The sequence below is a fragment of the Sus scrofa genome, chromosome 15 (assembly GCF_054392235.1).
Source record: "Sus scrofa isolate SSC_HxYL_T2T_F1_AM1 chromosome 15, Sscrofa_HxYL_maternal_Yorkshire_Landrace_v2.0, whole genome shotgun sequence".
NCBI classification, from domain to species: Eukaryota; Metazoa; Chordata; class Mammalia; order Artiodactyla; family Suidae; genus Sus; species Sus scrofa.
In genome coordinates, this window is record NC_139397.1 from 24,803,743 (window position 1) to 24,816,444 (window position 12,702).

Here is a 12,702-nt window from a genome sequence, read left to right on the forward strand (position 1 = left end):
TGTCTATAAGATTAAGAAATGTTCCTTGAATTAGCAATCAACATTCTTCATGAACTTTAGCCCCAAACTGCCTTATTCTTACTTCTGGAGCAAGACCCACCCTTTTTCTGCCTTTGCATTTACATAAGATTTGCTTTTTTTTTTTTTTTTTTTTTGCTTTGCTTTGTTTTTAGGGCCACTCTTGCAGCATATGGAGATTCCCAGGCTAAGGGTCAAATCTGAGCTGTATCTGCTGGACTACACCACAGCCATAGCAACACCAAATCCGAGCTGTTTCTGCGAACTATACCACAGCTCACAGCAATGCCAGATCCTTAACCCACTGAGTGAGACCAGGGATTGAACCTGTATCCTCATGGATCCTAGTCAGATTCGTTTCCACTGTTCCACAATGGGAACTCCTCAGGAGTTGCATCTTATATGTGCATTGTATTCAACAGGTAATGTTAAAACTGCATATGTTCAAACTTATCCCTGAAAATTATCCATGAAACTCAGAATACAAGGTTCTGTGTATACAGTTCTGATGAAAATTTGTACATACAACTATATCATTAAGAAAATAATATTTAGCATAAAACAAAGAATAAATAAAATATATTTTACAGTGGATTCAGAAATGGAAGAGAGACAAAATTAAGGAAGAGTCAATTTACTTTCACCATCTATGCCTGACATATCCTCATTGAGTAGCAAGAGTAATCACCATATTATTCAATTGTTCTCGCTCTCTTTTTCTTTTGCTTGCTTTTTCTCTATGGCAGAGTGTATATATTTGAATGTTAAGACTATACATAAGTCAGCTGTTTATATGAAATGCTTTCTTTCTTGTGCTAATATCTAATAGTCACTGCCACCCTTCAAAACTCTTTTCCAAATAACATCTTAGTAAAGCTTTTCCTCAGCCTTTCAATCATACGTATTTTCTAGCTCCTTGAAATTCCATAGCACTCTATGATGGTTATATGGCTTTTATCTTATCCTTTTTTATAGAATATTTGTCACTACAAGACTTATTGCTCCACAAGATCAGGAATTTGTCTTTCCTGTTTTTCTGCAGTGTTCAGTAGCTTGACAGGCACAAAGTGCTCAATAAATATTTGCTGGATTGAATTGAAGCCAAACATTGTTAGAGAAGTAAACACATACATGGTATTAAAGTTTAGGAGTGTAAAAATTAAAAGGAAGGTTGCATTTCAATAAACCAATATAAAAAAATCACATTATTGAGTAAATCATTTGGATTTTTTTAAAAATTCACTTATCTTCTTACCCATACTCTTTATATTTTTTGCCAGTCTTATCCCTGAACAGAAATTGTCCTGTTAATGATGTGTTATATTTCGTTAAGATAAAAGCAAGTCAAATAGTTTACTGATTAATAAATCAGTTTTTTAAGAAATAGCCAAAATAGTTTGACAAACAGAAGAGAAACTCTGGAAGCAAACATATAAATATATTTGAAGAAATCAGCACATTTTCTAAGAACTCCTAGAAACTCTTAGTTTTCCTATACCTGTTGACTTTGTACTGACATTTAAACTAAGCTGTGTGTATACGCGCACACACACACACACACACACACACATATACACACATATATATATATATACACACACATATATATACACACACACACATATATATATATATATACACATATATATATATATATTTTTTTTTTTTTGGCCATTTCTTGGGCCGCTCCTGCGGCATGTGGAGGTTCCCAGGCTAGGGGTCGAATCGGAGCTGTAGCCACCGGCCTGTGCCAGAGCCAAAGCAACGCGGGATCCAAGCCGTGTCTGCAACCTACACCACAGCTCAGGGCAACGCCAGATGCTTAACCCACTGAGCAAGGGCAGGGATCAAACCCGCAACTTCATGGTTCCTAGTCGGATTCGTTAACCACTGAGCCACGATGGGAACTCTGGCTAAGCTGTATATTTTAAGATTACACAAATCAAGACAGTCCTTACAATGTCCTGAGTGTGTGTATGAGAGAGGGCGTGTGTATGTGTGTGCATGCATGTGCATGTGTGTTTAAGTAATGATAGTAGCTGCCATGATACCAACATGCTGATTTTTGCTATTTCTATTTATTGTCACTGCTATTGTTACTTGGCCATTCCTATCCTCTTAGCTCAAAGGACATAACTACAATCCCACAGATTCCTGCACTTCACACATACAAGAGTTAAGTTGAAAACATCTTTATAAATAAATCAGAAAATATTATGAACTCAATGTGATAATAAACACCTAATACTACTTTTTAGCATGTGATGTCTCTTTAAAAAAGAATTCGTAGGGAGCTCCTGCCATGGCACAGTAAATTAAGGATGTGATGTTTTCTCTGTGGTGGCTTGAGTTCAACCCCCAGTCCGGTGCAGTGGGTTAAGGATTTGGCATTGCCATAGCTGTGGCATAGTTCACAGCTGAGCCTGGGATTCAATCCCTGGCCTAAGAACTTCCATATGCTGCAGGTGCTACCACAAAAAAGAGGAAAAAAAAGAATAAAGACAATTTCAGTTTGGTTTACCTGGTTATTGAACTTATTTGTGCACAATTTTTTCAATGTTATTTTAAAATATTTTGTTTTTGTAAATATTGGGTATTTATAGTTTCTATAACATAATTTGATATTATTAATCTTTATTTTGTTTTAATAATACTAATTGGACCTGAATCTCAACTTTCTTATATATATAAGGGAGGAAACTCAAATAAGGAAAGTTGTAATATTTGTTTTTTTTAATATGTTTTATCCAATGATTTGACTATGTAAGGATTTGTCTTGATACAAATCAAGTAAAAATCAACATTCTTTAAGCATATTTACTAAAGACATTTGCCTTTGAATTTTACCCAATTAATGGTCATTATGATTAAGTTTCTATGATTAATAGAAACTTAATCATACCAGGTGTACCCTCTTATCTATATTTTTATAAAAATTAAAACCAAACAAATAAGAAAAAGAGAAGCAATTAAGCTTCAAATATCCCCAGCAAAATCAATCACAGAAGAGATCTATTAGAACTTGTAGATTTTATCTAAGCTATTATGTTCGTATTTATTCATATCTCTGATAACATAATCCATCTTAAAGTTATTAGTCATTTGCATAAGATTTTTCTTTACCTTTTCCAGCCTTTGGATCAGGAATGGCAAATAGATTTTACTGCTATTCTGACTGTAAGAGATTTATAGTGATTTATGGATAGGTTTGTTGAAACAATTCTAAGGTCATTCTGGAGTCAATGGTTAAGAATGTCATGATGGATTGCAATGTCTGAGGGGAAAAAAAATGGAAGTTGCATCTTGATTTACCAAACTAAAAGTGGAAATTACTATATTATTCTTGAACTCTCCCTTCATTCTATTATACTTGCAGATGATCCCATACAATTTAATCCTTATGTACAGGATGCCATATTTTAGACTACAGTTATATGCTACACATTTATCTTGTCTTTTCAACTAGATTATAAACTCCTTGGTGACAGGTAATGGGTCTTATAACTTTCCTATAGGAAAGTATAGGCACAGAGTAACTTTTGTATCTGTAGAAACTATCAAACTTTGTGGCACAAGTGTATACATTTCATCTTTACTATTTTAAAAATGAGCTTTTTTTTGAAAAATTATACAGGAATATGGTGGAAGGAAAAATAACACAAAAAGAGTCAATGAAAAATCCATCTATCTCCTACTCTAGGTTTCCAGTCCATTGTCTTCCTCACCAAAGGCAATTATTTTTAACTATTTCCATTTTTTTATATTTATTTTTATTAAAGTATCATTGATTTTCAATGCTGTACTAATTTCTGCTTTATAGCAAAGGGGCCCAGTTATACATATATAAATATATATACATTATTTATTCTTATGTTATCTTCCATCATGATCTATCCTAAGGGACTGGATATAGTTCCCCATGCTATACAGGAAAACCTGATTGCTTATCCATTCTTTTTTTTTTTTTTTTTTTTTTAATTTTCCCACTGTACAGCAAGAGGATCAAGTTATCCTTACATGTATACATTACAATTACAGTTTTTCCCCCACCCTTTCTTCTGTTGCAACATGAGTATCTAGACATAGTTCTCAATGCTATTCAGCAGGATCTCCTTGTAAATCTATTCTAAGTTGTGTCTAATAAGCCCAAGCTCCCGGATCCCTCCCACTCCCTCCCCCTCCCATCAGGCAGCCACAAGTCTCTTCTCCAAGTCCATGATTTTCTTTTCTGAGGAGATGTTCTTTTGTGCTGGATATTAGATTCCAGTTATAAGTGATATCATATGGTATTTGCCTTTGTCTTTCTGGTTCATTTCACTCAGTATGAGAGTCTCTAGTTCCATCCATGTTGCTGCAAATGGCATTATGGCATTCTTTTTTATGGCTGAGTAGTATTCCATTGTGTATATATACCACTTCTTCCGAATCCAATCATCTGTCGATGGACATTTGGGTTGTTTCCATGTCCTGGCTATTGTGAATAGTGCTGCAATGAACATGCGGGTGCATGTGTCTCTCTTAAGTAGAGTTTTGTCTGGATATATGCCCAAGAGTGAGATTGTGGGGTCATATGGAAGTTCTATGTATAGATTTCTAAGGTATCTCCAAACTGTTCTCCATAGTGGCTGTACCAGTTTACATTCCCACCAACAGTGCAGGAGGGTTCTCTTTTTTCCACAGCCCCTCCAGCACTTGTTATTTGTGGATTTACTAATGATGGCCATTCTGACTGGTGTGAGGTGGTATCTCATGGTAGTTTTGATTTGCATTTCTCTTATAATCAGCGATGTTGAGCATGTTTTCATGTGTTTGTTGGCCATCTGTGTATCTTCTTTGGAGAAATGTCTCTTCAGGTCTTTTGCCCATTTTTCCATTGATTGATTGGCTTTTTTGCTGTTGGGTTGTATAAGTTGTTTATATATTCTAGAGATTAAGCCCTTGTCAGTTGCATCATTTGAAAGTATTTTCTCCCATTCTGTAAGTTGTCTTTTTGTTTTCATTTTGGTTTCCTTTGCTGTGCAAAAGCTTTTCACTTTGATTAGGTCCCATGGGTTTATTTTTGCTCTAATTTCTACTGCTTTGAGAGATTCCATTCTAAATGTAATAGTTTGCATCTACTAACCCCAAACACCCTGTCCATCCCACTCCCTCCCTTTTGACAACAGCAAGTCTGTTCTCTACGTCTGTGATTCTGTTTTGTAGATAGATTCATTTGTGCCATATTTTAGATTCCACATATGAGTAATATCATACAGTGTTTGTTCTCTTTCCAACCTACTTCACTCAGTATGAGAATCTCTAGTTGCATCCATGTTGCTGGAAATGGCATAATTTCATTTTTTATAGCTTAAAGGTATTCCATTGCATATGCATATCACATTCTCTTAATCCATTCATCTGTTTATGGACATTTAGGTTGCTTCCATGGCTTGACTATTGTGATAATGCTGCTAGAAACACAGGGGTATATGTATCAAAAATAATTATAGTGTTGTCTGAATATATGCCTAGAAGTAGACCATATGGTAGTTCTATACTCAGTTTTCTGAGGAAACTCCATACTGTTTTCCTTAGTACTTGCACCAATTTGCATTCCCACAAACAGTGTAGGAGGATTACTAGTTTTAACTATTTCTTGTGTAGCCCTCCAGGAAGAATTCATGTAGAAACAAGTCATTTCACGTTCTTGTATTGACATGTGTACTGAAATACAGCCACAGATATTGGTAAACAGATAATTATATAAGAAATCCTCAATTGTAGGCCTTTTTTCTTTTTCTTTTTTTTATATAATGATTTTTTTTTCCAATTATAGTTGGTTTACAGTGTTCCATCAATTTTCTATTGTACAGCATGGTGACCCAGTTACACATATATGTACCAGACATAGTTCCCAGTGCTATATAGCAGGATCTCATAGCTAATCCATTCCAAAGGCAATAGTCTGCATCTATTAACCCCAAGCGCCCAATCCATCCCAGCTTTTTTTATTAATATGTTCTGAATATTGTTTTATTTTAATTTAGGCAGAATTATCTCATTCTTTTTCATTCAGTTGTATAATTTTAATGTATCGATGCAAAAATGTAATTGATGTCACCAGTCTTGTGATGCTGATGTAAATTATTAACCAGACATTTTCAATATATTCAAAGTAGCAATACATATACTTGCATATGCATCCTTGTGCATTTGGGCAAATATACCAGTGGAAAAAAAATTCTAAAATTAAGATTACTGTGGTAAAGAGTTGATACATTTTTCATTTACTAGATTTCATAATATTGCCCTACAGATAAATTATCCCAAATTGAAGCCCCACTTTAACACTGACCTTATTTTTTAATACCATTATCAAATCTATCTTTGTGTTACACAACTTTTTAATCTTAATCAAAAAGAGAAAATAGGTATCAAATTGCTATTTTTGTTTACTTTTTTTAATTGAAAGTATTTTGAACATCATATATTTGTAAGCCATTTTTGATTCATTGTGGATCTTGAAACCAAATACAAGAGTCCCCTGGTGGTTCAGCAAGTTAAGTATCCAGTGTTGTCACCTCTGGGTCTCAGGTCACAGCTTTGACAAGAGATCAATCCCTGGCCTGGGAACTTTTGCTTGCCATGGGTGTGGCAAAAACAGCAAAAAAAAAGGCCTTAATTTCTGATGTTTCTATGCTAGTTAATTGACTTTTTGCTGTTCTGTTATGAAAAAAATTAACTATTCTTACTTTGAAACACTTCTAAATACTTGGCACATATAGTTCCTACTCATCAATCTTCCTCTAATTTTTTTTACAAGACTCCTAATGATATTTTCAGTTTTATTTCCCAAAGGTTAAGATAAGTTCATAGGATTGCAAAAATATTGTTACTGTTTTATTCAGATGGTATTAATTTGGAGAATATCTATTTATTAATATGTCTTCCTCTCCAAAACCAAATTACATCTTTATTCAAGTCTTCTTTTGGGTTTCTTGGTAAACTTTTAAATTTTTTTCTTATAAATTATACACAGTTCTTGTGCAGTTTAACCAAAAATAATTTGTTTTGTGGTAGGTTATTTTTATTTGCTTGACCTTGTCTTCTACTACATTAGCTTTGTATGTATTATCTTTATATATATCTCTATTGATTTTTGTATAATTTTTGACACTAGCTACATATTTCTTTAATCCTTAGTTTCTTATAATTCTTATTTAGTTTTTATAGATTTATAGTTATATGATTACATTAACTGCATGTAATGATATTCTTTTCTAATTTCATACCTCATTTCTTTCTATTGTCTAATGGCAGTACATAGCATTTCCAGACAATATAAAACAATAATTTTAGTTTCACTTATGATGTTAAGGCAAAATTTTATAATGTTCCTCCATTTATAATCAAATTCACTGATGAAATATTCATCCATTCTTATTTTAAGTTTATTTTGATCAACAAATAACGTTGGATATTATTAAATGTACTTATATTAACTACAGAACTGATCACTTGTTTTTCTTTTGTTTGACTTGTAATAACATGGAAAATTACTGATATATAAATAAAACATCTTTTCACCACTGTTCAAAGTATTTTAAAACTCAAAAACCTTAGGTTTGAAGAAGTCATTTAAATACATAATGATACTTAGATGTACATAATTTCATCGTTTTCCATTTCCCTTTTATTTACCCCCCCTTATTTTATGATATGTTGATATGCAGTCAACTGATAACTAATATTTACCTTTAGGTACATTTTTTTAATTCTCATTACACCTTAACATTGTATAATCCATAAAATATAATTAATTAGAAGAAAAATGCAAATGTTCTGGAAAGGAGGAATATTTTGCAATGAGAAAAAGGTTTACATAGGTAATAACTATTGTTTCTAGGAGTTTAACGTTGTTATTTTTAAAACATTCTGGCTAATCAATAATCTTTTTTTTCCCATTAAACATCAATAAAGAAAAACATATTTCTAAACATTTTGTCTGTATATCCCTTAGCTACTAAAATGTTTAGTAACATTTTATATTCTTCTATGAAAGAGCATGTACATAGGTCTGGATGTGAGGAATTGAGGTGTTTAGATTATAAATGTAAATAGACAGCTTCAATTTCTAAAATAAAGCATTTACCTAAATTTAGGGCTCTGAAAGAGACTTATGCTACTATACAAATAGTTCTTTACTACTCTACAAATATATCTTGAAAGTTTACTTAGAAGTATTATAATTAAACTTTCAATGAGTCAGATTTTTTTTTTAATACAGTAAGGCTATAACTTGACACTAGAGAAAAGATCAAGGCCGTCACACTAACACTTTAATAATCAGGACAAAAACTATTCAAATGCTATCATGAAAATAAACTGCCAAGCTATCAGCAAATAGATTTCTTGCTAATGGCAAGTAGTTCTGCCTTTGCCTGGAGATAGTAGATAATGACCCCTCATTATTACAGTGACTTCATTGCAAAAACCGAATGCCTGTTGTTTCTGTTTTCTTAAGGGAGATGCATCAACAAAGCATGGGTGTGTGATGGAGATATAGATTGTGAAGATCAGTCAGATGAAGATGACTGTGACAGTTTCTTGTGTGGGCCACCCAAGTACCCTTGTGCTAATGACACTTCAGTCTGCCTTCAGCCTGAGAAACTCTGCAATGGGAGAAAGGACTGTCCAGATGGGTCTGACGAAGGCGACCTCTGTGGTATTGCATGTTTCATTGCATTGCTTCTCTCTAGAGGCTAGAACCTTTTAGTTCACTTGCTGGACTTAATAGAACAGCATTTGTTCCTTCCAGTTATTCCCTTTAAATGTAACTTTTAGCATTGAGCTCTACCAATATTTTTCAGGAACTGTAATTTTAAAAATGAAATAGGATCAAAAATTTCTAAAAATGAAGCAGAAAATATTAGCCTGTATCCAACTAACTTAACAGTTGTATACATGTGTTAATCATTGAGGTCTTTGAATGGTCACAATTGAACTGGTAATTTTTTTTTTTTTTTTGGTCAGTGAGTCACTCAAAACAGGAGATTCCTGTTCTTACTAAACTATGGGATGAAGTTAACTACTACCCAGTGGATTTTGTCATGCATTCTGATCATTACAATGGAAACTTTTTTATAAGGAGAACAGGAAGAGACTGGATAATGAAACCAATAGAATATTACTCAGTTTTATATAATTTTCTCAGAAGTTTTTAGTCCTCATGCAATAGCTTTCTTTAGTGTTCCTTATCTAGTTAAAATGATGATTTCAATCTGATCGCTTTTGAGCTTTGAAATCGCTTTTGACTAGCCATCTCCTTGTGCCAAGAAGCCCATATAAAGCAATTACATTTCCTTCTCTGTGGGAAGATCAGAGATTTAGCAAGGAGATTTTCAAAATATGTTTTCTAGATAGTAGTGAAGGTGACATCAATAGAGTAGTGAAGAAGAGTTTATAGAATAAGAACAATAATGAGATGACTTGAGGCTGTGAGAAAATGACTTTAGGAAATGATGAAGCTGCCTGATTGGAAAGAGGAAAGACAACTACATTTAGGCCTAAAGTTATCATATTTTGATCTGAATTGAACGTTAATAGCATACTGAGTGCTATAAAAACAGACTGTTATTCTGTTTTACATTTGTATAATGAAACACCCTTTCTTCCAAAGAGTCTGTGATTCTATAAAATAACCTTGAAATAGCAAATGCAACAGTCTTCATTCAGCGATGCTAACATTTAAACATACAAACAAAAACCCTAACATTAAATTTAAAAATTATAAATAAAAGATGATAGACTCAGTTTATCTGTATTCATTTCTTTTTCTCCCAGCTTGTTCTTCTTGATGGAGTAATTTAGTAAATGGAAATATCTTTTACATTATAATAATATATGAGAATCACTTATGAAGTTTGTAAGAGCAATACTAAAAGAAGGAAACTATCAATAGTCTTAAAATCGAAAGTGTATAATTACGGAAAAAATTGAAATTTTTACAAGTTTAAATTCTATTCTTCGATTACTTCAATTAAGTCACTCAGGCAGGTGGCTTAATTTCTGGAATTGTCAGTTTCCTCATAACAAAAATAGAGATGATGCTACCTATCAGAAAATCATGGTAATATTACCTAATGCACTACAGGAATTGAAATAAATAAGCGTGTTTCCACATTTTCTTCACCCTTTGGGTTAAATGAAGTAAAAAAAAAGGCAAAGAAGAGAATACAAGTCATTAAGGAAAAGGTAGAGAATCATATGAAAATATAGCCTTATTTTTCCATGCTTTACTCCCTGAATTGGGAAAATAAAAGAGGAAAAAGGATTTTTTCTAAGTTTATTTCTTTGCCTATTTCAGGATTGAAAAATCACTTCTTGCTTATCAAGTTGCTATATTCATTGGCTTAGGAACCTTGCTCAAAGATTTTAGATGATTACAGTGAGTGGAAAAGGTTAAAGTAAAGCTGGGTGTGTAGATAGTAGAGAAGATAGAAAGACATTTTTCTTCTGATTGCAGCACTATGGCATATTGAATTCACATGCTCTGCCCTTTATGAAGTAAAGTTGAGGGAGAAATAGAACAATGAAAAAACAAAAACAAGCACTGGGCAAGGGATTGAATTGCAGAAGGCTCTTCTTTTCTCCTAAAAGTTGCTTTTATATGCACCTTTATGCTGTCAGTTTGGTATATGCTATCTTTTAAAAGCAATATTTTTTCCTATAGAGACACTACACTTACTTTCTAGTCCTCTTTCAATCAATGCTAGATTAGGCTCTGCCCAGCAAGGCAGGAGTGTTGGTTTGAGAGCTACAGCAATGGTCGTAATGAATTATTTACCCAGTAGACGTGAAAGATATACCAAGTGAATTCACTTTAAATAATTGGCTTGGGTTTTCTAGTAGCTAAGAAAGGTCTTTTAGAGCAAGATTCCCAAAGTTGAAAGGGTTTTTAAAACCATTTGCTGTAGATAATGAAAACACAGGGTTTGCCTTCTTCAAGTCAACTCCTAACAAATAACTGTGTCCAAAATAGCTGTATCTAAAATTTCCCCCCACTCTGCCTTTAGAAACAAAAAAGGGATTGATTCATATCTTTTTCCTCAATATGTGTAAAATTTATGAAAATGACATAACATGTAGACTTAGTACTTAGAAGATGGCTTGAGATATAAAACTTCCATCCTTTGGATAGTGAGGTTCTTGGTTTTCTTTAAATAAACTTGATCTACAAACTTTTTTAGAAGAGGAGAGCTCGAGAAGATAATTCAACCCTAGTGAAGAGATTATTTTTTTCAGGGGGAATTCTAAGTGATTTCAAAAGGAAAGCTAATGCACTTAAGAAACGAAATAAGATGAGACTTTAATCATTCAGGAAAGGCGTTAACTATTAATTTTTGTTATAAGGGTATGTCAAAGATAAACAAAACTGAACACTAGCTAAAGTAATACAGATAAATTTTAGTCATTAATAATTATTTGCAATAGGGAAGACTGTCTGACATGAATTGAAATCAACTTCACAAAACAAAAGGTGAGAAACTTTGTAAAGACTGGAGTGTGCTATGGGAGAGGCACTAAGGGCAAATTAAGGGAGGGTTGGCCTATGAGACTTGGCCATCAGTGTTTGTTAATTGGTGCTCACCCCAGAGAAGAAACAAAGTCTCATATCTTTATGACAGGAGGCAGGATTATAATTCAGAACCGGGTGCCCACGTGTTGAGAGTAAAGGCGATAGAGTTATCTCCTTGAATGTTTGCATTTCAAAATGATGCCTCTGGGATCTTTGAAAAAACAGTTCTGAGTGATAGAAGATTAACTCTTAAAAGTGCAGAGAAAGGAATTATATTGCAAGCATTCTCAAGTAACTCCTCTGAGATGGGGTTCTGGGGGCCTGTTTTTCAATCCTCAGTCTTTGGTTGGACCAAACAATAAATTCATGGAGTCATGGAGCTTTCTCAGGCAGGCACTTGAAGTCGGGCTAAAATCATTCTAGGGATGATGCTACAAGCTGTTAGAAACTGTGCTAGTGTTTATACAAATCTTTTACTGGCTTGAGAGGAAGTGGTTGGGGAGAGGGGTAGATGGTGATATTGTTTATGCTGAGTGTCTGAAGATTTTTAGGCCAAGATTGAGGTCTAGTTAAGGAGGCTCAGAGAAGCTGGACTAGTATTTGCTCAGTGAGAGAATCTTTGTCAAGGTAACAAAAAATTTAAAAAAGATGCTGCAGGATTCAAAGATAGATTTAGGGGTTAAAAAAGAATTGACAAGGGATTAGCATAAAAATTGTTGTTAAATTTATATATTAAAGTGTATATTTCAACATGACTTAATTTAACTAGTTGTCAGAAAGAGACACTTGAATACTTAGAGAACAGCCATACTGGAAATAAGCTAAAAGCATTGTAACAATTTTTTTCACCTGCTGTGTATGATGACATTTCTTTACAATAATTTTCTTGGAAAAGAATGTCAATTGAACTAAAATGGGGCAAATACTTTGAAACTACTGCTGTTTTGAAATGATTATGATTACAGGTGAACAGACATATTTGGAAGAACCAAGAAATGAATCTTTTTTTCTTCAAAGTAATACCAAAATTGAATTGAATTCTTAGAGAAAACAGTTAATGTAATCATTTTTCTTTTCTTATTACTGTTAATTCTTTTATGGTGACAAATAATAGGAAGAATAGTTGA

The 12,702-nt window shown here is 33.3% G+C and overlaps 1 protein-coding gene across 5 annotated transcripts in view; it reads left to right on the forward strand.

The window, feature by feature from the left end:
• Positions 1–12,702, forward strand: part of LRP1B (LDL receptor related protein 1B) — a 1,884,722-nt gene that overhangs the window by 1,216,573 nt on the left and 655,447 nt on the right. For all 5 annotated transcript variants that reach the window (XM_084998912.1, XM_084998914.1, XM_021076285.2 and 2 more), the window contains one exon: positions 8,522–8,722. In XM_084998912.1, the coding sequence (XP_084855038.1) occupies positions 8,522–8,722 (201 nt within the window). The remainder of the gene's footprint in view (positions 1–8,521; positions 8,723–12,702) is intronic.